Source organism: Molothrus ater, chromosome 3 (genome assembly GCF_012460135.2).
Source record: "Molothrus ater isolate BHLD 08-10-18 breed brown headed cowbird chromosome 3, BPBGC_Mater_1.1, whole genome shotgun sequence".
Taxonomy (NCBI): Eukaryota; Metazoa; Chordata; class Aves; order Passeriformes; family Icteridae; genus Molothrus; species Molothrus ater.
The window spans coordinates 56,523,452-56,548,857 of NC_050480.2; the positions used below are offsets into that span (position 1 = coordinate 56,523,452).

At 41.6% G+C, this 25,406-nt stretch overlaps 1 protein-coding gene across 1 annotated transcript; it reads right to left on the reverse strand.

The window, feature by feature from the left end:
- Positions 1-3,019: 3,019 nt before the first annotated feature.
- Positions 3,020-21,799, reverse strand: GINM1 (glycosylated integral membrane protein 1). The gene is made up of 8 exons (XM_036381190.2): positions 21,644-21,799; positions 12,981-13,040; positions 12,708-12,804; positions 9,854-10,005; positions 7,534-7,690; positions 6,641-6,771; positions 5,755-5,918; positions 3,020-3,957 (listed from the first exon to the last, which is right to left on the reverse strand). The coding sequence occupies exons 1-8, from the start codon at positions 21,746-21,748 to the stop codon at positions 3,849-3,851; spliced, it is 975 nt and encodes a 324-aa protein (XP_036237083.1). The 5' UTR covers positions 21,749-21,799; the 3' UTR covers positions 3,020-3,848.
- Positions 21,800-25,406: the final 3,607 nt, after the last annotated feature.

Sequence of the window (25,406 nt, forward strand, 5' to 3'; positions counted from 1 at the left end):
TGAAAACTTGAAAATGGGTCAAACAGGATGCAGTTACACAGATAGTTTTCCTAGCTGATCTTGGAGAATTCTACCATTAAACTCTTGTTGAAGAACCTGTGCAAAGGCTGAGATGTGGAACAGCAATGGTCGTGCTGGAACAGTCAATGGAGTTAGTGAAGTTTGAGCAAGGGGTTAAGAACATCATGGGTTTACAGTAGCTGTTAAATAATATTAAAATACATCCAGCTGGTGTAAACTAATTCTGTGCAGCCAGCAGTGATGCTGTCACATGTGTAGTTTCCTTGTTAGTCTGAGAAATCAAAAACTTTCTGGCATTAATTCTGCAATAGGTGTTTCTCCCTTGCCTGGTACTGCAAGCAGCAAAACGTTAGACTGGTGAGTTGGGTCCTGGTTTACACAATTATTCTGGTAAGGCAGCACGTGCTGTGTTTGTGCTCAGTTTAAAACCCTGATTTTACAATTGACATAAAATCTAAATTCTCATTTTTCATTACTTAACTGCTTCTCCATGCCACTTATTGTCTGAGTCTGCAGTAACCATCCAGGTAATAACTTTAGATTTTGCTGAACAGTGCTAATTGTAACTAAACCACCTTTAATTTCTATCCATCTTCTGCTGTTTGGGAAACACTTCTTCCTGCTAGCTCCTCCCAGTGCAGCCAGCTGTAGTTCTGCTTATGGGTAAACTTCATCATTTTTCATGAATCAAATAGGTCTGGACTTGTTCCAGCTGGTAGATCCATGCTGTATAAAGCTGGCTGTGGAATTCCTGTTCATAATGGTAATGCAACATTGCAGTCTGAGCAGGAGGCAAGTGCATCTCAGAGACACAGCTGTGTAAATGCCATTATTGTGAGCATCTTGTTCATGTGCCTGACATTCATGGCTAGGTTGTGAGTGACAGCTGGACACACTGAAAAGGACTTCCAGCAGTGTCAGCAATGAGAGGCTCAAGTTAGACACTGAGATCTTGTGAGAGCTCCTGAATCCCTGGGTGGACCTGGCATGATGAACCCAGAAATGAAAGGAAAAAGTTGAGGAGAGTATACAGGTGTGTACATTTATATTCTTCCATTTCCAGAATGGAAAACAAACTTACTATTTTTGGGTAGTCTTATGTGTCAGAGTTATTAAAAATGTGCAATATTTTGAAGATGCGAGTACTCTTAGTACTTATTTTTCTGTATGTAAGGATGAGAATGTAGCTGTCAGGTGTTGTTCCATATTTCTCCTAATTCACTGCAAACAAACCAGAATATTTAATCTGTCTCCCACATAAGGAGAGTCAGCAAGATTTGGACCTTGGTAGCAGTCATTAAGGGCCCACTTAGTCGAAGTATGATAGATTTTGAGAACTCCTAAAGTAAACCTCAACTTAAAAGCAGTAGTTTAGTACTCAAACAGCCCTGTTCACTCTGAACAAAATTAACATCTCTAATGCATAGTATAGGAAAGAAAAAGTGATAGAGGTTGAATTTGTAGTTCAGAGGTTCATTTTGATTTGGAGCACACAGTGTGGTGATACACAGTTCTGAGGGCTGGAAGGGCTGCAGTGAGGCAGTGAGGTGCTTGCAAGGAGATGATGTTCCTGTTTCTAGGAACCTACCACTAGCCCACCAGGGATTTTTTTTTTGGTAGATGGGTTTTGTTGGGTTTTTTTTTTTTTTTTCAGTTCCCAGTCCCCTCACATACCTTCCCCTATAGGGCACATCAGTTCACATCCTGGAAAAATGAGACCTACCATGACTGGCATGCAGGACAGTTGCCTTTCCTTACTGTCCTTAGTTGGGTGAGGTGTTTTTTTAATCAATTTACAAAATAGTTCAGAGTGGTGCCAGCTGAGAGTAGCACTCCTCTGAAAGGCATGTGACTTGTGATTTGGGAAAACCATGTGCGTGCTAAAGCAGAAACACAAAAGCTTTAACTTTTTAAAGACTTGATAACTCCAGCTCCATAAAGCAGCAGAAACTGTCTGGCAGTTACTGTGTTCAAGATTTGCACTATTTTTAGAATTCCATTAACATGATGGTGATACTTCTTTCCTGCTGCTCTGTAACTTTACAGAAATCAGCCAAGTTTTGAAGCAGTACCAACACTTTCAGGCTTAACCATGCATTTGTGGCAGCTGTTTGGAGTAGCTAAATCGCCTTGTGGCTGTTGCAGGTGCTTGGTTTCCAGTTTCCTAAGGAGGGATGCAAAGAGCACATGCAAACAGCTGCCAGGTTTCCATCTGCAGCATAATTCCTACTATGTTTAAGCACTAAGGGAGACCTATTGTGTTTCTTGTCCATCTTTTTTTTTTTTCCCCAGAAGAAGCAAACTTCTGCCTTGAACATCACTTCTTGAACTATGCTAATGGAGGGGCCAGGCAATATCCATGTACAGAGAAGTTTGTCTCCACCTGTTTGAATACTTGCTCTTCTCTGTGCAGTCACCACTCCTGTGCTAATCCTAGCAGTTTCCTGTTCAGCTATGGCTGGCAAACCCCCTGCCACCCACAAGGTACTAGAACAAAAAAAATAAAAGGGAAGTTTGAGCAGTGTTTCTGTTACCTTGAGCTGGTGTGGTGTGTACCACACTGCACTGCTGGGTGGTGAAGTTTGGTTTGGTGTTTTTACAAGGCAAAGTCAGTGTTAGAATGTTCCTTTTATCACTGCAGTGCTGTCAGCTCAGTGAGACAATGAGAGTTGTCCCTGTCACAGCAGCATCTGAGTAACTTGGATCTCAATAAACACATGATGTTTCCTTAGGGCAGAAGGAGGGGGGAGTCCCAGCTTTTCTCCCTCACTCTAAGAACTCCAGCTGAACACATAATTCTGATCACTCAGATGATAACTGTGCTCAGTCTACTGTCAGGTAGTTAACAGATCTGAGGTTTTTTTCCTATTCATTCTTTTGACAAACAATTTCTGTAAGTAAGAACAATGAAAAGCTAAGAAACAGACAATGTCCTGAGTCAGAAATGTTTGGCAAACCACTGTTTTACCTAACTAGAAATGCACACATGAACACAGTCTAATAAACAATTTAAATGTTTATTTGAAAACTGTTAACCATACAAACTTGCATGAGCAGACTGGGCCTACTCAGCAATAGTAAGCCAGTATTTCTGTAGAATTTAATGGAATTCTCATTTTTCTTTTGGGACTTCATAGAGTACTGCTGTCACAGATACAAAAAGCAAGCTGGTTACAACTGCTAACAATTTTTATGAGTGGAAGGGACCATAAAAATGTAAAGTGCTTGAAATATAAATCTTCGCTTCAAATTTTTGTTTTGCATATACAAAATGTCAGATCTTTTGAGTAACACAAATGTTTGGTAGTGTATCTTCCTGGCAAGACACACTCAACCCTATGAGACCTGGAACCAGGTGGGGCAGCTTTACTTAGGTTTGCAGGCACAGCTGATGTTTGCAATATTTCCTCTATTTTTTAAAAGAATGCTACCTCCAGACTTAAGGACACCCTGAATTTCATCATCTTGTTAGTCAGGACAGCTGAATTGGTTTATGGGCATGAAGGCAGCCAGCATCCTGTCTGAGGTGTGGAAAAGTGACTTCACAGAAGTTAAAACCAATGGTAGCCCTCAGGGTGGAAAGCTGCTCTATTTTGAAACTTCTGAAAAGGCAGCTGTTCTACTTTGAAGCTTCTGAAAAGGCTGCTTGTTATGGAGAGGCACAAGGAAGTCAGCTTTGGGCCTCGGCCTGAGTGGCCTTTTATCAATTAATCAACTGACTTAGTTTTCTTAGCAGGAAAAAAACAAGGTATTAAGATCAGGTGCCAAATATCAGATCAACAAAAAGTGTGTTTTTAAAAACCAGTAACTCCAAAGTAAATACTGTATTAAGTACATGCTTTCTCATCTAAATTATTTTTCCTGTCTGAAAGGTCTGAAGGCAGGCTGATGGTAGTCACAGGTACAAAGCCAACTTGATCCAGGAGAAGGATGCCCCTGAAAGGTAAGGTTACCTGGCATTAGAAAACAATACACAAAACAATTCTGTGTTCTAAAAATTGGACTTACTCTTAAACTCCCCAAACTTAGTTTAAATCAATGCATCAACTAAGTATTACCCTCATAATATCTCTTATATGAAGTCGCAATGAAAAATGCTTCCAGAATGTAGTGGCTGTGGTTTCTTAGGGCTCCTTTTGCCCAGTTTCTACATCTGAAATGTCAGCAGTGCAGGCTCTAGCTGCTCAGTTTCATAGTAGCCTAAAACTCTTTGCTATCAGGACCTGTAGCTGATTCTCCAGGACTCAGCAACACCCTCCAGTTTTATCAGTGTAACGTAAAATGGCACTGAAGACTTGGGACGAGGTCCCAACTCACATCTGCAACTGTCATTCACCAGATGAGATGTTCTGCTCATTCTGACTGGTTTACAATCCTGAGCTAAACTGTTACCATTCTTTAGAGGACCACTTTACACAGGTAGCAAGAAAATAACTGTGTGGTTTAAGGGTTTTTTTGGGAAGGTTTAGTTTGGTTTTTTTTAAATGGGGGGGACAGTTCAATTTCTTTACACACTCTAACAAGGCATGAGCAAGCCCCATGTTCCTCATTTGGAAGAGAAATTACTGCAAGCTCCATACTGACCTCTGCTACGGACAGAGGTTATCATCCACTTTGCTGAACAGTTTGTTGGGATTAGTTTTCTTCCCAGTTCTACTTAGTTCAGTTTCATACATGGCAGTGTTAAGCTACTTACTGCCAGTGGTAAGCTGCTTACTGCTGGGGAAAGTACAAAGTGTTTCTCCACTGTCTCTGCTCTAACCAGGGGAGCCCTCCCATCTGACAGCACAGTGTGAAATGCCAGGGGAAGCACTGCCTCTTTTGTCACTGCAGTTTCCAGCCTTCCTGATCTTCCAACCCTCCATTTTCCTGGTTTGTCAGAAGGACCAAGAACACCTGTACCCCTGAGTGGATACATAAATTAATGCATGCAGGGCCACTCAGAGGCACAGCTGATCAGCTGCATTTGAAGAAGGCAGCTGTGCCTGTGGCTGATGAAGCACACTGCGCTGTCAGTCACTTCCCAAAGAACATGAAGTTCCAAGGGACAGCTCTTCCAGAGCTGACTGAGGTTGCTTTAAAGCACACATGCTTGCCCATTCCAGCACTAAATCTACACTGATTTATGACCTGCAGTTACCAATTCATCTTTCTGCCCCTTGCTCTGAGACCTTGGTTTCCCAAGTTAGTTAGTGCTGTGGTAACACAGGGAGTGGATGCAGCCCTTGCAGCAATCAGCTTTATTTGTGGCCTCTTGCCACCTGTGCCAGCACCACTTCACTGTGGAAGCTGCCTACAGAGATAGGTCCCCCCCCTTGGAGAATTCCCAGGCAAATTTGCAAAGCCAAATTTGAGTCCTTTCAGAACTACTGTAAAACTCCAGCACAGTAGGAGTATGAAAAGATTTGGAGATGTTGGAATTGTTTAGACCTAGTTTCTACCCTCCTTTCTTGGAACTATGTTAATAGCATCTCACAATGTAGTCCTTAGAAGACTTGATAAAAATTTGGCAGTATGACAGCTCAGCTAAAGACATTTCCAATGAAATACTTTCTCATGTCTCTCTGAAATGCCTATGTGTCAGAAGTGCACTTGGAATGGAAAGTTACCAGTAGCTTTCTCATTGAATTCTTGCTACAACTACCCTACAGAATGAGCCTGCTTCTTGATAGATTCTTTTAGTCAATATTTTGCCTTCATCAAAGCAAAAAAAGAACTACAGAAATTACTTACTTATTTTCACAGGAAGGGAGAATCAGCTTTAAGACTTTGATAATAAGAGCTGCTCCAACAACTCCAACAACAACAACTTCCATGAAACTAAACAAGATAGGCAGAGATTGAAACCAGAATCTGCACAACCCTTTTCTCAAGTCTTCCACCCACTGGCACATCACCTACAAAACAGGTAAAAATACAAAGATGCAAAACAAAGCAACTGCTGGGTTTTGGGTTTTTTTTTTTTTTTAGCTACTGCTAAATCACATTACATGGTGGTAATTTTACTTAAACATACATAAAAGCATGGTGGAATTGACTGGTGGCTCAGCTATCTTTGTTGTTCAAGGTTTGAAACAGGTGAAGGTTTAGTTCTGTGTTCATTAAAGGCCCCTTTGGAGAATGAAGGACACTTGAACAGGGCCGACAGTGGGTTGTAACTGTGATTGTTTTGGCCATGGAGGAGGCCATGAAACACATCCTTGCGTAAGCTGGAACTGAACTCCTCCAGCTGTTACTGTGTTTCCTACAGCAGGTGAGACCAGTGGTCCACTTCTCAGAGGGGTAAGCACTTGGGCAGAATCAGGAGAAAACGGTGGAATTCAAAGCTAAGCAATATTTGAAATTGTCAAAAATGCTTAGCTTGGTACAATGTACATGTCACAACTGACTATTGTGAAGAATCTGTGTGGTCAGAACATGGCAAGACTTAGAAGCCCAATGGATTCCTACTGGACTTGTCACTGCTGAACAGTAATTTAGGAGGGGATATTTTTTGGTTTATTTGGGGTTTATCTGCAAAAATCCACTGGTCTTAGTGGTTGTCTGTCTTTAAATAATTGTATTTCTATACTAATAATTATACTAATAATTAAAGCAAGCAAACAAACAGCAAAAGCACCTTGTAAGAAGATGGAGGTTCTGTCCTAAGAGGGGTCTCTGGTAACTTGCCAGGTAATGTCTCTTCATCCACTGTAGTTTCTACTTGCTGGATGAGGTACTGACTGGTAGTCTGCAGTGGATCTTGAATATCTGAAGAAGAAGAGCTACATTTAGGGGAGAGTTTGCTTTTTGTTCGACCCACTCTGAAGGAAAATAAAGACATGCTAAAGACATGTTTCTCAGCAGAGGGTACAGTTCTCACACATTTACAGCAGGAACACAGAAGGCTTTTTTTTACTTGAGCAATGGACTTGATAAGAAGCAGAAACAGTGTTACAATGCAGCCTTTAGCTATGCCCTTAGCTGTAAATTTCACCTGTCATCAGATTAAAAGGTGATGGACTAGATTAAAATATTCTACTCCAATTAAATCCTTGACAGTTTTTGATTAAACAAAACTGAAATAAATTAAGGCATCAAGTAACTTCTATTGCTTTTACATTGTTCAAATTTAATAACAGAAAACTGTTCTGTGGTTTGGAATTGACCTAGACAGGTATTTCCTCTACAGTTTTCTCTTTCATTCTCAGGAAAAAGGGGGAGTTGTAGACAAACACTGCAGATCTGAAAGCGAAATTTACTCCTCTCAGATGTCTGGCTTGCAGACTGCCAAGTATCAAGTACTTCAAAGGAGAACAAATTTGAAAGCAAACAAATAAAATACCTAATATGAAGAGTTGAATTTAGGTGTTTAAAAAAAAAACAAAAACCAAGGCATATAAAATTAAACCCGTTCCCTGTTTATGAAGAAGCTCTTTCACTATGTAGAACAAGGGATAAATGATGCTCTCTTAGCCTGTAAAGCAATACATTGAATATGGATGAAAATGCTACGTAACAGCCGAGAGATACCTTTTCCTGAGAGGTTGGGCAATGTAAATAACACGTCGTTGTCCCTTGGCATGGAGTACAGCATGCTCTCCTTCAAAGGGACTGTGTAGTTGGAATGTCTAAGTACTCTCAGGTCCTTCACTAAAATATCTATTTCTGTTACTTCTTCCTGCTGAACCTACAAAAGATGCAAACATGATATGACTGAGTTTAAAGCAAGACTGAAGCAGCCTGGCAGAGGCCAACAGTGGATCCCAGAAAATTCCAGGCCACTAAGATGTACAGAGATGTTATAATATGAACTGGTATTCTTTGTTTTCACATATCACATTTCTGTAGACCAAACCACATCAGAAAATATGCTGAACAGACTGGGTTTCACTCCCTGCAAAAGCACATGGTAGTCAATCCACGGGCTTTTTTAATCACTTACATGGTACATCACTGTCCTCTTGCAGGGAGGCATTTTAGGGCATGGAAAACTCAGATATGTAGTGAAAGCACTTGCAAACACTGAAATTCTTGCTAAGGCAAGACTGACGTTTCTGCTTTTGCAGGAACATTGCTTGTTTTCAACAACTGCAAGCCAAGTGTCACAGCATTTGACAGTGTCCTGTTTGAACTCCTTGTCTCCAACCAAGAGACATGCACTTGACAGATGGACCAGGCAGTGGATATGGCATTGGCTGGATGCTTGCACTCTAGAAAGTTGCTGCCAATGGCTCAATATCCAAATGGAGATCAGTGACAAGGGGTGTCCTCAGGGATGGGTATTTGCACTGCTGCTGTGTAGCAACTTTGCTGGCACCACCGACAGTGAGACTGAGTGCACCCTCAGTTTGCTGATGACACCATGTGGTCAGCCTGCTGAAGGGAAGAGATGCCACCCAGCAGCAGCTGAACAGGCCTGAGAGGTGGATCCCTCACAAAATTCAGCAAGGCCAAGTGCAAGGTGCTGTACCTGGGCTGGGGCAGTTGCAAGCACAAGTACAGGCTGGGCAGCAAATGGATAAAGAGCAGCCTTAGAGAAAAGGAATTGGGAATGTTGGTGGATGAAAAGCTCAACACGACCTAGGAATGTGCACCCACATTCCAAAAAGCAAACTCTGTCCTGGAGCTGCAGCAAAAGCAGGGTGGCCAGAAGGTTGAGGGAGGTGATTCTGCTCCTCTGCTGTGCTTATGGGAGACTGCTTTTGACTTAAAGGAACAATCAAGGAAACAGCATGGGCTTTCTGGTTGTTTTTACTAGGTCCCTGTGAAAATCTGAAATGCATTGTGGTGTCTAGTTTGAGGCCTGAAATACAATGCCATTGTTGTGTAACAACTGAATCAAACCATGATTCTTAGGCTATTAGCAGTGGGATAAAGATCTCATTGGAAAAGCTACAGACCTCTCAGTGGGGCTTTTCACTAACAGACTGAGATTCTGACATGATCAGATCCTTGTAAAAACTACTGTATGCTGACCATGCAATTAATCAAGAATCAATGGTATTACGATTATTATCCTTTAAAGAAAGAAAAAGGCAGCAGAACACAATCCAGCTTCAAAAAAGCCTGGCTACATGTAAGATACAGATGTGCAGAAACAAGAACAGAAATAAGCCAGTTGCTGGCTTCAGCAGCTGGATCTTTTCTACAGAATCTCTTTAATTAGTAAATCAGCTACACCACACAGGTGGATTTGAGAACTCAGTTCTGCACAATTCAACCTCAGCTAGAATTGCAACCCCTCACATTGACTGCTATTTGTGCAAATAGTTAGAATCAGAGGGGTGGAGGTGCTTATTAATCTCAAAATCCGTGTTCATTATCAAGATACAAATTGTCTTACATGCAAAGTCTTCTAAGACTAAGCTCTCAGATGTAGTGGGCTTTCACAGTAAGCCCACTAGCCATAAGAGTTTCCTGCTGCAAGCTGCTCCCCATGCTACCTGATTGAAACCTTTTGTTAGCTTGGAATAAACATTGGGGAAAACCTCAAGACACAGAATGAGCCTATGCCCCTTTTGTTAGTTTTGTACATTATTTTATAAATCAACTCTTGCTTGTGAATCTGGCTTTGCTTGCACAAGTTCACTTATTCAAAGTGCATGTGATATAGTTAATGATAATTATTAAAATATAAAAAGAAGCATTAAAACTTGAAGTTTCTTCATGAGACACCCCCACTGTTATGCTGCCAACTTTGCTGTTGTCTCCCTCAGTACTGTGTTAACACTAATTACATACTTTGTGTTCTAATCATCAGCCAGATACCTGTAAACCTTGTAATCCCTGGGAACTACTTGCCTCTCCTAAATTAAAAACAAGCAGAATGTTGTAGCAGGGCTTTTTTTACCTGTTTCCCATCAATTTCTGTCACTTCTTCCTGAACGACAATCAGCTGCAAATCAGAAGTGGATGCCAAAGGCCACTCGTGAACCATGATTCGAACACTGACAGTTCCCAGGTGCTGCTGATCCGGTAAGTTATCCAAGCTTCTGTTCTCCACTGTTAACACACAATGTCATGATTTACAAGGAGAAACCACCTCAACCAGAAAGCAGTACCCAGCCACAGAGAACAGAGATGCAGCTGTGACACAGATGCCTCTGCACATGCAGCAGCTGAATGGAGAAGTCAGAGTACCACTAGCATCAAGCCAGAGATGCCAGAACATGTGTGCTATGCTGATGTCCTGAACACTTCCAGCTTTTACAGCCAGCAGTAATCTGGGCCAACAGCTAAAACAGGTGCCATGATTTTTTTTACCAGTATATCACACCAAATCAGACCCAGAGCAGGTCTCATAACACAGCAGAGCTGTACAATCCCCTGACTCAGGGAGCCTGCAAACAAGGTGACATCCCTGCCTTTGAGGCTTGCATTTAAGCCCTCTAAGCAGAGCTCTTTGGCTTGGTTACTGCTGCATTCTTATTTCAGTTGCCCAAAGGAGCTCATAAGAGTAATGTCACAGCCCAGCCCCCCAGCATCTTCATTTGCACAACATTCCCCTTCCTCTGAATACAGAAACAAATATGGTCTTTTCCAGGTACTCTGCATCTCCTGCTCAAGATGAGTGCCAGTTCCCTCCTATGTATTTTTCTGCCCCCCTCTCTGTTTTCCTATGTGACTGGTGACACCTCAACCTCTCTTCCTACTCAAAAGCTTTCAGCTATTTCAACAACTTAATATTCTGCAAGTACACATGGAACTGCCTTTCTACCCTGGCTGTTTTCTGCATAGTCTCAGTATCCTTCTCCCAGTGATCACACCTCTGCTTCAGATGAGGGCATGCTAGAACTGAAGCCCTGGAGAAGCACAAGAGTGGAGGTGGGGGATCTCTCCAGCATGCAGATACCAAGGGACATGAACTGAGACCAAACCATCCCTGCTGCTAAGCCACTGGTGCTGTGTGTCACTTGCAGTTCTGAGCCTATCAGGTCATGTGGGATAAGGCTCAACTTGGGTCTCTCAGTCACACAGTAACTACTCAGTGTGTCCACTACTTTTATGCTGTGATCCCTGTCCTCATAAAGCCATTTTTCTTATTTAAAATATAGAAAAATACTTTCTGGCATAATTTAGTAATGTCTTCCATTGCCAAAATAAGTGGCAGAAGGACAGTTCCCTACAGGTGCGAGCCAGGGCACTAACCTGGTTACTGAACATTTTCTGACTTGGAGCAGCAAGGATGCACTACAGGCCCAAAGCCTCTGAGATGCCAAGCAGCTGGAGCTCCCTGTGTTCCCAGCTTTTACCATGTGGCAGGCTGTTCAACCACTTCTACATTCACAGGAGTGACACACACTTCCAAAACTGACATTTGGGGGAACTTCAAGCGGGGATTTAGGTGCCAAGAATGATCTGACAATGATGTCAGAGTATGTCGTCTCCAATATTCAAAAGCATGATTATTAAGGTCAAGTTTTGTTTTTATATACACTCAGGAGCATTTTCCCCCTCTATTTATAAGTATCTTGATATTTCTTTGGCATTTTACAAACACTACCTGAATCTGTTGTCAATAATTTAGTAATTAAATAGTATAAACATTACATTACAGCTAACAGAGAGGTACTGTGCTGGGGACTCAGACCCAAACATGGAGATAAAGAGCTCCAGGTTTCTAGCTCCCAAGTCAAATCAGTATTTTCCTCAATGTTTCAGATTCAAAACCAGTCATTGCAAGTGCTACAACTATGATTTGGGAAATTAATAGGAATTACAGAAGAGTGCTCAGGAGCTCTCAGAATTAGTCAATAAAATCATACCTATTTTTCTGGAGTGAGTTATTTTGCAAGTAAATGGTGTTTTGCCGTGGTTTTGTACCAGAAAAAGAGAATTTGTCTACTGGTCTCCCTCTCCAGAAAAGAAATACTGTCAAATTAATAATTGATCATGCTTGGGAAAGAAGGGTTCAAGCAACAAGGTCACAGCTCAGAGAAGCAATTTGAAAAAGTGTTAGTATTCTCTAAGAGCCTGATGAGGATGACCTCAGGTATCAACCTAGAGACTGACTGCATCTCATGCAGCAGAAGATTGTTCTCAATACAACAGAAGCTTAAATAATGGTCCTTGTTTAATTAATGATACAATATGCTCTGTGGATCTCCAAAAAAATTACACAGTACTTTGTTTTTTCACAAAAAAAATCTAGCATTGAATCAGTGGAAAAACAGCAGGTTCAAGACAACTTGAAGTCATTAACTACTGCAGTCATTAAAGTTCAGTATTTGTGCTATAATATCCTATCCAGCAGCAACTTGTTTGTCCAATAGACACAGAAGTGATATCCTTAAATGATCTTCCTAACAACAATTCATACTTTTGTTATTGAATCTCCTTCTGGATACATGCCAACCAACTTAGGGACACAGCCATTAGCAGGGTGGAGTTGCATCCTTCTGTTTACATTGTCTAGCTTGTAGTGCAAAACATGCTTTTGAAAAGATGGGCAGGGTCTGGATTTCATATTAGACCATTTACACACAAGCCTGTTAATGTGACTTGAGATGAAGGCGGTAAGATTTTTTTGATCCATTTTAATACCAAAATTGTTCTACCTTGGGAAATGTTTTGTTTCCACAATGATCTGGTTTACAAAATACAGAACACATAGCCATTGTAAGCTTTGGTTACTAGACAACAGGGAAGCTAAATACCCCAGGGGAGGGAGGAAAATTAAAAGAAAAAGAAAAGAGAATACTCACATATTATTGTTTGGCATGTTATGTGGGCAACCCCGCTTTTCATAGGAAAGTCATTTAGATATACCTGTCCATTAACATAGGTGATGTTAAAAAGAACCTGAAAGGAAGACAGCCAGAATGAGTCTATGTTTCCTGCCCCTGTGCTGCAATCCTGCTCTCAGAGGAACACACTCCATACTGACTGATGTCAGAATAAAGGACATAGTTGCAGCTGCTGCAGACTTTGTTTTGCTGCATATTAATTCACTGAATAAATAGAAAAACCGGACAAACCTGTACTTTGTGGAGTTCTCCACTGGTGTTCAGCATCATAACACCAACCCTAATTGCTTCCTGGAAAAAACCAAACAGAAGAGATGTAAGTTTGAGAAAACACATGAACCATTGCAACTTTCTTGTACTGTCCTGGCAGAATGACTTCTTACTAATGCCAGAGCGCATTCCCAGGCTTTCTATCCAGCAGACAGAAGGAAAAGAAATATGCTTTCTTGTTTCATGTAAGGAACAGTCTGTTTTCTTCACACCTCTTTTTAGTAAAGAGGATTGATGAGAAAGAATGACATCTGCATTCCCCTATGTATAGTTTGTGGGTTTTTGTAATAAAGATAATGATAACAATCACTTGTTTCACACGGATATAATGGAAGTCTCTCATATGAGCTGAAAAATAATAGACCACAAAACGTAAAAATCAGATTCTCTGTAAATATTTTTTAAGCACTTCAGTTAGTCTTCAAAGTGAAGTTAGTCTATACTTAGGAACGTTCAGTTTTGTCAGCAGAAATTCTTCTTTCTTTGGTTATGATTCCCAAATTATGACACATGGGACACCTCAAACTCACAGAAAAGGGAGATTTGCTTCTTTATTCAAACCCTAATTGCTGTAATTTATTGAATCACTCATTCTGTCTTCTTATTTCTCCCTTGTAATTTCAGGGGCTTCTTTGCAAATGAGACCTTAAGTGTCCCAGGTCTGTCCCTGAAAAAAAACTACATACAAAAATCAAATCTTGCTTGTACATAGTCAAAAGTAATGACTGCCATACTGCCTTCCTCAGACACCTCTTAAAAATAATGTTAAGCTCCATATTTGGCCTGTGGAAGCCTTAAATCATTACAACTTCATTTCATTAACACCTGGATATGGCACTTAGTGCTATGGTCTAGTTAGCTGGGTGGTGGTCAGTCAAAGCCTGGACTTGATCTTAGAGGTCTTTTCCGACCCAAATGATTCGGTGATTCTGAGGAGCCATTTTCCTCTGGAAAACATCTCCACACCTTCAGCATCTTCTTTAGCTCTGTAGTTGAGTCATTATTTCACAACCAACAGTTAAAAAGTGAGTCATGTCTCAATAAAAAGTTGAACATGCTCAGAATTTAAAATAAATAAAAATGTAAATACACAATAAGACTTTTCATTTTGTATTTTTACACAACACTAGATTTTCAGCCAGAAAATATGTGAAATATACAATACCTAACATAAACAGCCCAGTTCAGGAACAGAAAACTCTGAAGCGTGACAAGAATGTCAAAAAGTCATTGAAACAATAGGTGTTAATTACCATATCCAAGGAGCCAGAACTGTCAAAAACTGAAAAACAACCTCCAAGTCTGATTCAGATGGAATCTGGCATCATGAGAAGAATGGTTTCAAACCTAGCACAGGTAACTTTTTGGTTCAAAGTGACTTGGAAGTACTTCAGACCCATGTGGCATATCAGTAGGAAAACTCTCTGGCCACTGAGACCAAAGTGAAATCACTTCCTCAGTGCCCCTTCTATGAAACAGGTTTTTATATTGGCTTTTCTTCAAAACTTAAATCCTAGCTATTCAAAGGAAATTAAAATTACCAAATTAGTCAGACAAGTGAACTCTGTAACTGAAAATATAAACTGGATTAACAGTATAAACACAGGATATATTCTATCCTGTCTTCCTGTAATTTCCTCAAACCACTCATTTCCTTTTCATATTTTAAGAATTGTGTATATTAATAATAAAATAAAAATTCACCAAACTTTTAGATCTTTTAGCTCTTAGCATTCAGAACTCTTTTACACTCTCAAACTGTTAAAGAGATTACCAAAACTTTGTTCCTAGGTTTTTCTGTTTTCTGGGAATTCAAAGGGCACAGAAGATGGATTTTACCGGGAGTCTTAACAGTCCCTCATTTTTTAAGCCAGGAATTACATCTGAGGTTTTTTCACACAGAAAGTATTTCACAATCTTTTTTCAACATCTACAAAGAGACTCACTGAGATTACAAGAAAAAGGAAATGACTGATGAAAAATAGGAAAATCCCCTCCTTTTTTTCTTCTTTTTAATCAAATGCTTTATTTGAAAGTGAAGGCATGAAGGAAGCTAGATATGCTCAACAATTGACTGTTAAATGTACAAAGTTAGCTATACATACAATGATTAATTTCCTTCAAAACAGCTGTCAGCTCTGTTGACACAGTATCCACAAGCACTGTTATGAATCCTGGAACATACTTAAAACTTGCACTTGAAGAACACATTACATGTTTAAGAAATGAAATATTTCAGTGGATCACTTCTGTGCTGTCAAAGGTTCAAAAAACAGATTGCAAGGTCCAGACAAATAGGACAGTTTAATCACTTGCTGCCTCTGCCACTGAAAAAGAGTGCAGATCTCTCCTGCACTCCCTTCTCTCATCCATCCCAAGTCAGAGAGGTAATTTAGCTCATTAAATTGGCACAAAAACTTTCCCTTTTTTGTCAGACCGTTTTTCTGTCAGTTGAACAAGCAAGGAAGAGCTGCACAAGCACAAGAGATCCAAGAACACAGCTGGGAAGAATGAGCTGGGCTCCTTGTTCTGATGCACACAGATTGTCAGACTGCCTCTGCTGTGTGATCTGTCTGTCCTTGCAGCATTTCCTTGGGAGACATCTGTCCTCACCACCATCTCAGGTGATGGTGATGCACCTCCTTAATGGTACAGATTCATAAAGCTCCTCAGTAACTCAGAGCAACGATCAGCATTCCCCTACAGCAGCTGCATCATGACCCTTGCAATTTTGTGTTCACACACAACAGAGAACTCATGCTGTTGCTATTCCTGGGACTAGTCTGTTCACATCCAGATCCAACAAATTCTACTGAGATCTTCCCATATTCTGTACATCCATTCTACTCAGTTCTCATCTGCTCTCATTTTGCAATTTATGAACAGGTTGTTCATTACTCTTGTCTTCCCACAGAAAACAGCAGTGTTCCAGCTCAGTCTTACCCTTCCTTAAAGGTAGGTTTCACACTGCTGTCTTCCCATGGCTTCCCACTGGGGTCTCCTGCAGCACCACACTCAAAACTCAATGGGTCCTGCTGTGGCAAATCTTCCTGACCCTACACATACCCCATAACAAAACCTAGAGGATGGCAAAAACAACAAGATGCCTGCCAACTGCAATGAAAAGCTGGGCAGGGGTGCTGGGGAAAGGAAGCAGCAGCTCACAGGAGAGCAGAGCACCATCCCAGCTAAGCCACTTTCACCCACAGCAGGGAAGAAGGGATGCACAGCACTGCCCCTGTGTTCACAGGCCTGATTGGTACCCCTTCAATATCTGCACGTTGATAAGTGCTCAAGAGCCATACATTCTTTATGCCTCCTAAAGGGGAGGGAAACAGATGTGGCCAACAGCTCTTGTACCAGTCTTTCAGGATGAAATGCCTGGTCTGACAAGCCACACTTGCTAGAAAGTGCTCCAGTGATAATTCAAATCCCCATCTTTCCAGTCCTAGGGCTGAAGACACACACACTTAGAGAACATCCTTTAAGTTCAACAGAGGAATTTTTTTTATGTTACCATAATAAAATTCACAGCCTGAGGGTGGAGGGGAAGAAAGTGTTTTATAGTGCTTTGTAGATATGTCTTGTGGTTATGTACTTCAGCAAATAACCCCACATCCCTTATTTTGTAAAAGCATAGTAAGCCAATCCTGCAGTAACAAAGCCACTGAGAGCAGAACACGGGAACTCTGCAGTAGTTCCATACTATTGCACGGTCAATTTCTGGAGAAGCCTCAACTGTGAGTGTAAAACTTGGCTGTATAACTTACAATACACTATTCAGTATTAACATGCAAGTATCGTGCAAGTTTCAGACAGGCCTGTAATTTAAAAGGTTCTGAATTCACTGGAATATTTGAAAAAGCAGTGCTTTGACAGAGCCAGAATGAAATTACAACCCCAAGAAGCAATTCAAGTCCCTAAGAACTGGGATGTGCTTTCAGCTTACCACTGACCCCATTTCATACTTTGCAGCCCCTTGTCCCCTCCTGTGCTGGTAAATGCCTTCACACAAAACTCCAATGTGCACAAAAAATGGCCCTATCATTCTTAATACTCTTTTAGGATGTAAATGTCTCTCCTGATTTTTCCTATGATTTCTCATCCCTGTTTTAGCACTCCAGCAGTGATATTTACAGTGGTAATGGCCACAGAACCTGCAAAGAGGACAGCAAATGTAAGTCATTCTGTTCTAGGACAGCTAAGCAGCAACACTAAGTGTGATGGCACAGGTTACAGTGAACTAGTGAATTTCTCTGAACTTGGATCTGCAGAGGTAAGCAGATAGTGATCATTTTCTGTTCCTTTTCTCTTTCACTGTGTGCTACAACAGAATCCAGGACTGTTAACTGGGGCAGTATAATCGCAGTAGCAGCAGAAGAACAAAAAGGGGGAAAGATGTCAGCAAAGAATATAAAGCATCTGGCATAAGTTAAAAAGGAATATTCATTAATTCTCAAAGACTAACACCACACAAATCTACAGAAAACATTTCACCTAATATTGCTTCGTAAAAAAATGCCGCAAAAGAAAAAGCTGATGGGTCCAATCATGTAGGAACTTCAAACAGATCTGATTATCTGATTAAAGAATCGTGGAAAAAATTTATCCACAGGCAGTGAATACCTGATGGGGTGCACAGTACAGTTTCTCCCAGTACAGGGTAACTGCTCAGTGCTACCCAGCTGCATCAGTCACACAAAGCCCATCAAGATTCTGCTGCTAGCAGCCGGCCCACTTGAAGCACAGCTGTTCTCCATTGAGGCTCTCCAAACAAGGCTCTTTCTGCTCCAAGGTCTGTGGGAAGCCAAGTGGGCAGCCCTGGGAACAGATGGCAAATACCTTACAAGATGGCCAGCTGTACAGAGACTTGAAAGGCAGACAATCCCCTCATAGCCTTTACACAGGCACTGCTGATATCCTGTTTGCAACTGAAAAATGTCAGGTTGTCAAACAGGTAAAAAATAGACAAAACTAATAACCTGTTTCTAAATTTGAGAAGAGATTATGGGAAAAGAAGTGTCTGAATAGACAAACAAAACTACCATACAAGCTCATACCACTTGAGTCCTGGCACTCACATGGACAACTGGCTCCAAACAGAGTAACTATATATTGCAATCCAGGGCTCCACGATCCATGCTTCACATAATTCTTTTGTAAGAATCAAAACAGAACTAAGTTGTAGAGTGTTAACTGCAATCAGGCATAACTGAATTGAGAAGTAACCATGGTAAAAGCTTGACATGACAAGATAGAATTTCACAAGTTTGCAGGATGATAATTTGTCCCTCACATTTTAGAAAACTTTTGTACAAAATTTTCTCCATTAAGATTTGGCATTATTAAACTGCATGACAGTATTTAGGGTAAGATAACTACATTCAGTATTTTCTTAATTAGCTAAAGCTAAACTCTTTCTTAATATAATAATCTGACATGATGCTTTTGCTTTACTTTGCTTTTCTGAACAAGCACACTTACTTTCATTCCTTCCTTGTTTTACAATGCCTCTTACTATAACATGGTTTATCCTTCCCTTTCCGCTATGTGTGTTACCAGAATTAATTGCCTTTGTATCTTCTCTATTAAACCAACTCATACTATGATATTTTATCATGAGTTTTAAAGGGGAATACTCAGTCTTACATCACGGAGACACAGTTGCATCATGCTGCTTTTATTTAATCAAATATACATTGGAAGATGATGTCAGCTCTTTCAGGCCCAAAATTCACGTGTGCCAGACTGCTAATAGAGAAACTGACATGAAGTGATGGAAAAAACATTCCAGCACATTGCTATTAACAAGTTTCTTCTTTGATTAAAATACACTGTACTCACTGCATCAAATGGTTGATGCAGTGAAGATTATTTCCTGCTGTTCTGAAACGACCCATCCACACAGAGGTTTCTTGCAGGCAACAAATAATATAAAAACATTTTTTTCCAGGCAACTGAACTAAACTAAAAAGAAAAAAAAAATCTGGTAAGCAAATATGTTATTTAGAAAGAACTCTGCTAGCCTAAATTATCAAGAGGTAAACAGAATAAGCAAATAACATGGTGTTAGCACTGCTTTCAGCCAGTTCCTATCAGCACATTAAAAAAATACTCTAAAGCACAAAATCTTATTCCTGACCTTGCACAGAAACATTACTTTAATGTGAAAGTCAGTTGTCTTATTGCATCATGCCCTTTAAATTTTTTTAAAGAAAAAAACCCCACAAAACAACAACCCCCCAATTTTGTCTAAAATCAATTTTTAGTCCAGTTTTGCATATCCAAATTTTATGAGAACTAAAAACCAGAACAGACATGCTAATGTTAAAAAAAGAGTCCAGATTTCAAAACAGCTTTTTTAAGAAATTACAAGTATTGCACAACAGTTGAGGCGTTCACATTCCAAACGAGCTGAACAAAAGCATTTCAGCCTTACAAAATGCTATTCCGGTGTCTCAAGGTTATTCCTCAGTCTTTCCACTATGGTTCTTGTAACACCACTGCCATCAGCACAGAGGTAAACTTTGACACCAGTTTTAATCCCCACATGGAAGAGTTAACAAAATGTGAAGCTGTTAGTAGAGTGCAGCCAGTGGGCTCACAGAGTTGTAAAGCACAGTTGCGGTGCCCAGCCAAAGCAAAGCTGACCATGTTGATGCTGCCTGCTCCCAACCAGTCTGCAGTTCCAGGCCATCCTGAGGAAACACCACAGTTAATCTGACCCTACAGCCCACTGTCACTGAGATCACAGCTTGTGAAGGTAACTTGACAGCATGGCATTCCCACTCCGCCTATTCCCACTGCCCAGGCACTTCTGTTCCTAACAGGCTGCCGAAAAACAGCTCAGTGTAAAAAAACATTGATTCTTCTACTCAAAGCTTCCTCCAGACACACTGTTCCTTCTGCATCAAAACTGGTCCTGTATGTAAAAAACTAAATAGCGCAGGAGAAAACACAGATTTTTATTTTGCTAAGTTAAACATTTAAAAAGAAAAAACCACTAAAGTAAAGATTTACGTGTCGCTTTTTGACTCTTAGAGAAATTTTCTGCATGTACTTGGGCCACCAGACCCATATAAAGCTAAGAGTGCAGACACTAGCAAATCATGAGCTCACAAGACCACTTGAGCAGTACGGCACAAATGGACAAACTCAACCCCACTAACAGCACAGCTGTGCCCATAAGGCACTACAGTTCCTAAGTCAAGCCCTACTCACACTCCAAAACATACCTGTTCTATCTCTGACCCCAAAACATACCTGTTCTATCTCTGACCCCAAGCTGCCTCACGTGGCACTGCCCCAGCACCCCTGTGCCCTGCTCATGCTTTCACATCCAAAGACAGCAGGCACAATTGTGCCTCCCTGTCCTTTAAAACTGCCAGCAGTGACAAAGAACTTTAATGCTACCAAGCTGTAGTTTCAGTGTGGAAGTGTAACAGTTTCTGGGTAGAAGGTGAGCAAGAGCACAAATCTGCATTACATTGTCATTTCATGAGCCTTCTGGCAAATTCAAGCCAGCACTCCCTTTCTCAGAGGGACAGGCAAAGTACCCAAATACTGAGTTCCCTCTGCTCTCTTTAACACACTTCACTCCAGGCATTCAGGCACTTTTGTAGGAGTCTGAAGATCTAGATCCCCGTTTTGAAATCAGAGCTAAGGAGGTCGCTCTTCAGAAGTTCATAAAGAGAAGCAGGAACCAGGAAGTAAGGCCAGGAATGAATCCTGCTTCGCAACACAGGATGTGCCAGCTCAGGGCCTCTGCCAGGCTTTTTGTAAATGTTTTACTTTAATTACACCAATAAATAAGTAACTCTGGAGGGGGAAAAGGCATAATAAATTTGGTCAGGTAACTGGTCAGGTAATTGATCAGTAACTTCACATTGGCTAGACAAGTTGACTACAAACCCCTCACAACTCTTCCCTCTGTGATCTTACACCTTGGGTTCAAATTATACCAATTTTAGAGGATGCATCTGATCATGATTCAAGCTCAGGCAGAAGTACCCAGCACTTCTGTAATTCTAGAGGTCAGATCTCACCTGGTGCTGTGGCAAATCTTTCTATCCCCACTGTAAAGTTCTCCTAAGTAGTACCCAACATATTCCTTCCACTCTTTAAAAAGCCACCAAATTAAAAACTGATGTCACGAAGATACAGCATAGATATTGGAATAGAAAAACAAACAACACAATGCCCTGTGTGTTTATAGATATACACCAATACATCAAACAGATATCCACCCCTTCTCTTGGTTCGAATCACGAGTAGGCTAGGCTCAAGTGTGGACCTAATGCAGCGCGTACTTCTACGGCACTGAACCACGGAGATGTAGGCAGACAAGCCTGAAAACACAGTATAAACACATCTACATTGCACAGAAGTAACCACCTTCCCCTCAGACCTGTCAGGTACGGCACATCGAATCCTATACGGACGAACCAGCAAAGGGAGAGGGGAAGCCCTGTCTGCCCGCGGCAGGGTCCGGCTCACCCCTGTGAGGGAGCGGGGCACGGGCCGGGGCAGGAGCAGGAACAGGAGCAGGGAGAGGGACAGTGGCAGGGAGAGGGAGAGGGACAGGGAAAGTGGCAGTGGCAGGGCAGGGCTGGCCCCGGCGGTACCTGTCCCAGCGGCGCGGCCGGGCCCAGCAGAGCGGCGGCCAGAGGCGGCAGCAGCAGCGACAGTGGCAGCAGCAGCAGCTCCCGACGTCCCAGCGCCGCCTCCATCTTGCGACCCGGGAATTAAAAGCAAGTGAAACATCAACAGGCGGGGCTGGGAGGAAGCGGGGGAGGTGGCAGGAGGGGGCCGGCCCTGCCCCGGCCCTGCCCCTGTCACTGTCCCTGCCCCTGTCCCTGCCCCTGGCCTGGCAGCGCCGCCGCCGGGAGATCCCGAGTTCGGCGATGCGGAATAAGGTGCGAGTACGGAGCTGCGCCTGCAGGAGCCCGTCACTCTTAATAGGCGAACGCAGCCTTTGAAAGCACGAAGGGAGGTACCCGTATAGACAGTGTTAAGAATTGCAGCTGTTTGTGAAATGTGGCGAGGCTCCCGTGAGGTGCCTGCTGTTGTCAGCTGCTCTGCGTGGGGAGGGTCGTGGGGCCGGAGCAATACCGGGCTGAGCCCGCAGCGCCACACTGCAGGAAAGGGCTCTGGAAAGCAAAAGCAGGCAGAGTACTCCAGGAGGGGCAGAGTCATTGGAAAGGAAGAAAGCACAAGATAAAGTTCTCAAGAGCTAGAGATCATCGTCCTAAAGAAGAGGAAGCAGAGGGAAACTTAGTAGTGGCAGTCAAAACCATGGAAGTCTCTTCACCAAAGGTGAAGAAAAGCTGGACCACCAAGTTCTCAGTGGATTTGAAGATAACAAGTGTTTTATTTGCAACAAGAAGGATTGCCATTACCTATTAGCAAAAAATGGTAAGCGTGGCAAATATATGAACACCTTGTCTAGGGAGGTTTTAATACTGCCATAAATTAGCTGTCCTGTTGAAGCAATCTTTAGCCTGATTTTATATTGCTCTATGACTCCCTGTTGGTTGATAATGAACATGAATCATAAAACCCACAGAAACTTCTTATTTTGTATGCAGTTTGCATTCATGAGACACTGATACAAACATCTGGCACAAGGAACAAGGTGTTGGGAAATGAGGCCTAAGAGACTCGTATATTGCGAAGTATGTTTCACACACTTCCACGAAACCCTCAAATATGTAATCCCTAAGCACATTTATCATCAGCAGTTCCTACTGTTTTAGCGATCACAAAAAACCAGAGCTGACTAATTGCCTTTGTAATATCCACAGAGAGCAGTAACAGAAGAAGGGGAAAAAAAGGACATTTTAATTTCCACCACCTCTCTTCACCATCACCTAGTTTGCCTAATTTCTCGCATACTCATCCTCAATAATTTTTTTTTAATCTGTTGTGTTTGTTAACCTGAAAGCAATAGGTAAAGGATCTGTTCACTGTGCAGCCTCATAAGGCAGAGAACTATGAGGTAAGTGAGCTCCCCAGCAGGGCGGGTGTTCTGCTGCCTCTCCTGACGGCTGCAGGAGCATGTCAGAATGCAGCTCGTGTCAGTACTTGCAGTCATTTGCATGTGCTGGTGGGAGGAAGTTAAAATCACCGAAATTCCTAACCATGAGTTGCATTCTCTAGAACTCAGAGTGGGGGTTCCTCCCAGCAGGAGAATAGTACAGTGTTTTTAGTAATAGATTCAGTACCTCGAGTGTTTACAAAATGTACCAGAGGCATAATAATTAATGTTATCAGGGTATGTTAAAATGAAGAGAAGCAAAGATCCCTGATCTATAGTTTATAGATTCAGCAAAATTCAAGCTGGGTTCTGAGCTGACCTTGAGGAGTTTAGCATCTCACTGAAATGGAATAGCAGATGAATGCCTGTTCATTTTTGACTATCTCTGCTTGCAAGTTTCCTGGTAAACTACCTATCAAGTAGTGCTTTCCTTCTGTTTCTGTTCCCATCATTCTTTCCTTTTTCTTTCCATCTTTTCCACCCTCTTTTCTTCAATCCCCTCTCTTCCTCTTTTTTTATTCTCCTGGAACTTAACTAAAACTTCAAAAATTATGGACTAACAGTGCTTTCAGGTATTTCTGTTTTCTTCAAATTTCAAAGCTTTCATTAGTCTCACAGCATAACAGATGTCACAACAGTTTTATTTAATCTAAGTGATTAAATTCCTTGCAATAGCTAAATAACTTATGATCAGTTTCACAAGGTGAACTGTCCTTGGTGAAGGTGGAGCCTGCTCAGTGCTAGGAAAAGCTGGGAGCATAACAGGGCTTTCCCTTTGGATTCAGCTTTGAGACTCTTAGGCTCCTCCAGTCTGCCAGTGAACAAGTCCTGCCATTTATTAGAATATGAATTGTTATGAATTTATTATTAGAATATGTAACATTTTTGAGTATATGGTATTGAGAATGACTACTGCTTGAGCTGCTGTGTGCCAGAAGTGGTATATTTAATTGGGTTTTTATTTAAGTTGGAAGTGATGTCTTTGACCTTTCTAAGTAATTGTGAAAAGCCTTTTTTTCTTTGAACCTTCATTGCAGGCATGGGTTATTAGGAGAATAAGAAGCCAGAAGCCAGTGTAAAGAAGAAGGAAGTTAGGATTTAGTTTCTTTTATGACTAAAAAGAGTGAGAAAAGTGTGCTCTTAGTAGTATGTTTTCTTACTGAAGTGCAAAGTAAGAGTACTTAGACTAGCAAGTAAATAGTTAAATTTCAGGCAGCACAGGCTTGCATGAGATGCATGAGATGTACCATTTACATCCCTCCTAAAGTTTCAGAATAATAAATGTAATGTGTGCTATAGTGCTTTCTTCTGTCAATAACTGCCATATGGATGGCTTAAAACCAGCCTTGAATCAATTCTGGATTGACATACAGTCTGGGAATAAGCTCACAAGAACAATACAACACTGCCAGTCACTCGATGACAGCACAAACAGCTTTGAGAACTAGCACAACGTGGAGGCAGAACACAATGCCCTGCAGTGCAGATCTTGGCCCCAGGACCAGCCCACTATATCTCCAGGACCATCCTGCAGCAGAATAGCATGGAAAAATTAATTCCCTGCTTGGCAGTTTATAAAGGTGCTATTAGATCTGCTGTTACTTTTACTGCTACTTAAAGAGGAGATCCCGCTCTTACCAATCTACACGCAGCTCTGCACTCTCAGCTCCTGCTCCCCCTTTCCCCTTTGCTGGTTCCATTTTACCGTACAGTGGGTCAGTTCAGGTCACTGATCTGGCAGAAAACAAATTCAGCAATAAAAAAAAGAGAAATAATTCTACAGCAGATTAGTGACTTGGACGAACTCATTATGTGATGAGTACCAGAGCATGATCTGGAAAGAAGTGAAGACAGTGGCCTGAAGCAGAAGTTCTCTGTGCTGGGGAGCAGGATCCCTTATTTTGAAGGCAACAAACCTGCTTAGATGAGTTCAGCTGTAACACATAAGCCCAAGAACACACTACAACATATGCACTACAAGAAGGGAATAAATTCTGTTTGCTTGTCTGTCCTTTCAGAGGTGCTCACACTACTACAGGTCATGTTGTGACCATGTACTCACAGTAAATATTGGGACCTGTTAATAATTTTGAAACCCTCTAATTAATATCTGTGAGGTAGACTGGGTAAAATAAGCACAGAGCCCCTCAGTGTGCACCACGTTCAAAAGCTGAGTGATCCACATCAAAATGTGTACTCTCCCATAGGAGGTTGCTCCTGGGGTGGTGTGGGTGTGTGTGTTTCATTTTCCATATTCCCTTCAGGACGGGCTCCCTGGCAGCCTACTCCCAGCATTGTCCACCAAATCAGATTCATTACCTGATGTGCAACAAACCTATAGTTACACACTC

What these genes read in the sequence shown, in the direction of transcription:
- GINM1 (XM_036381190.2), bottom strand. Translation starts at nt 21,748, where the DNA reads ATGGAGGCGGCGCTGGGACGTCGGGAGCTGCTGCTGCTGCCACTGTCG. An exon ending in AACATGCCAAACAATAATAT is followed by an intron (nt 10,006 to 12,707) that starts GTGAGTATTCTC and finishes GTGTGTTAACAG; the next exon opens with TGGAGAACAGAAGCTTGGAT. An exon ending in AACCTCCATCTTCTTACAAG is followed by an intron (nt 5,919 to 6,640) that starts GTGCTTTTGCTG and finishes CCTGTTTTGTAG; the next exon opens with GTGATGTGCCAGTGGGTGGA.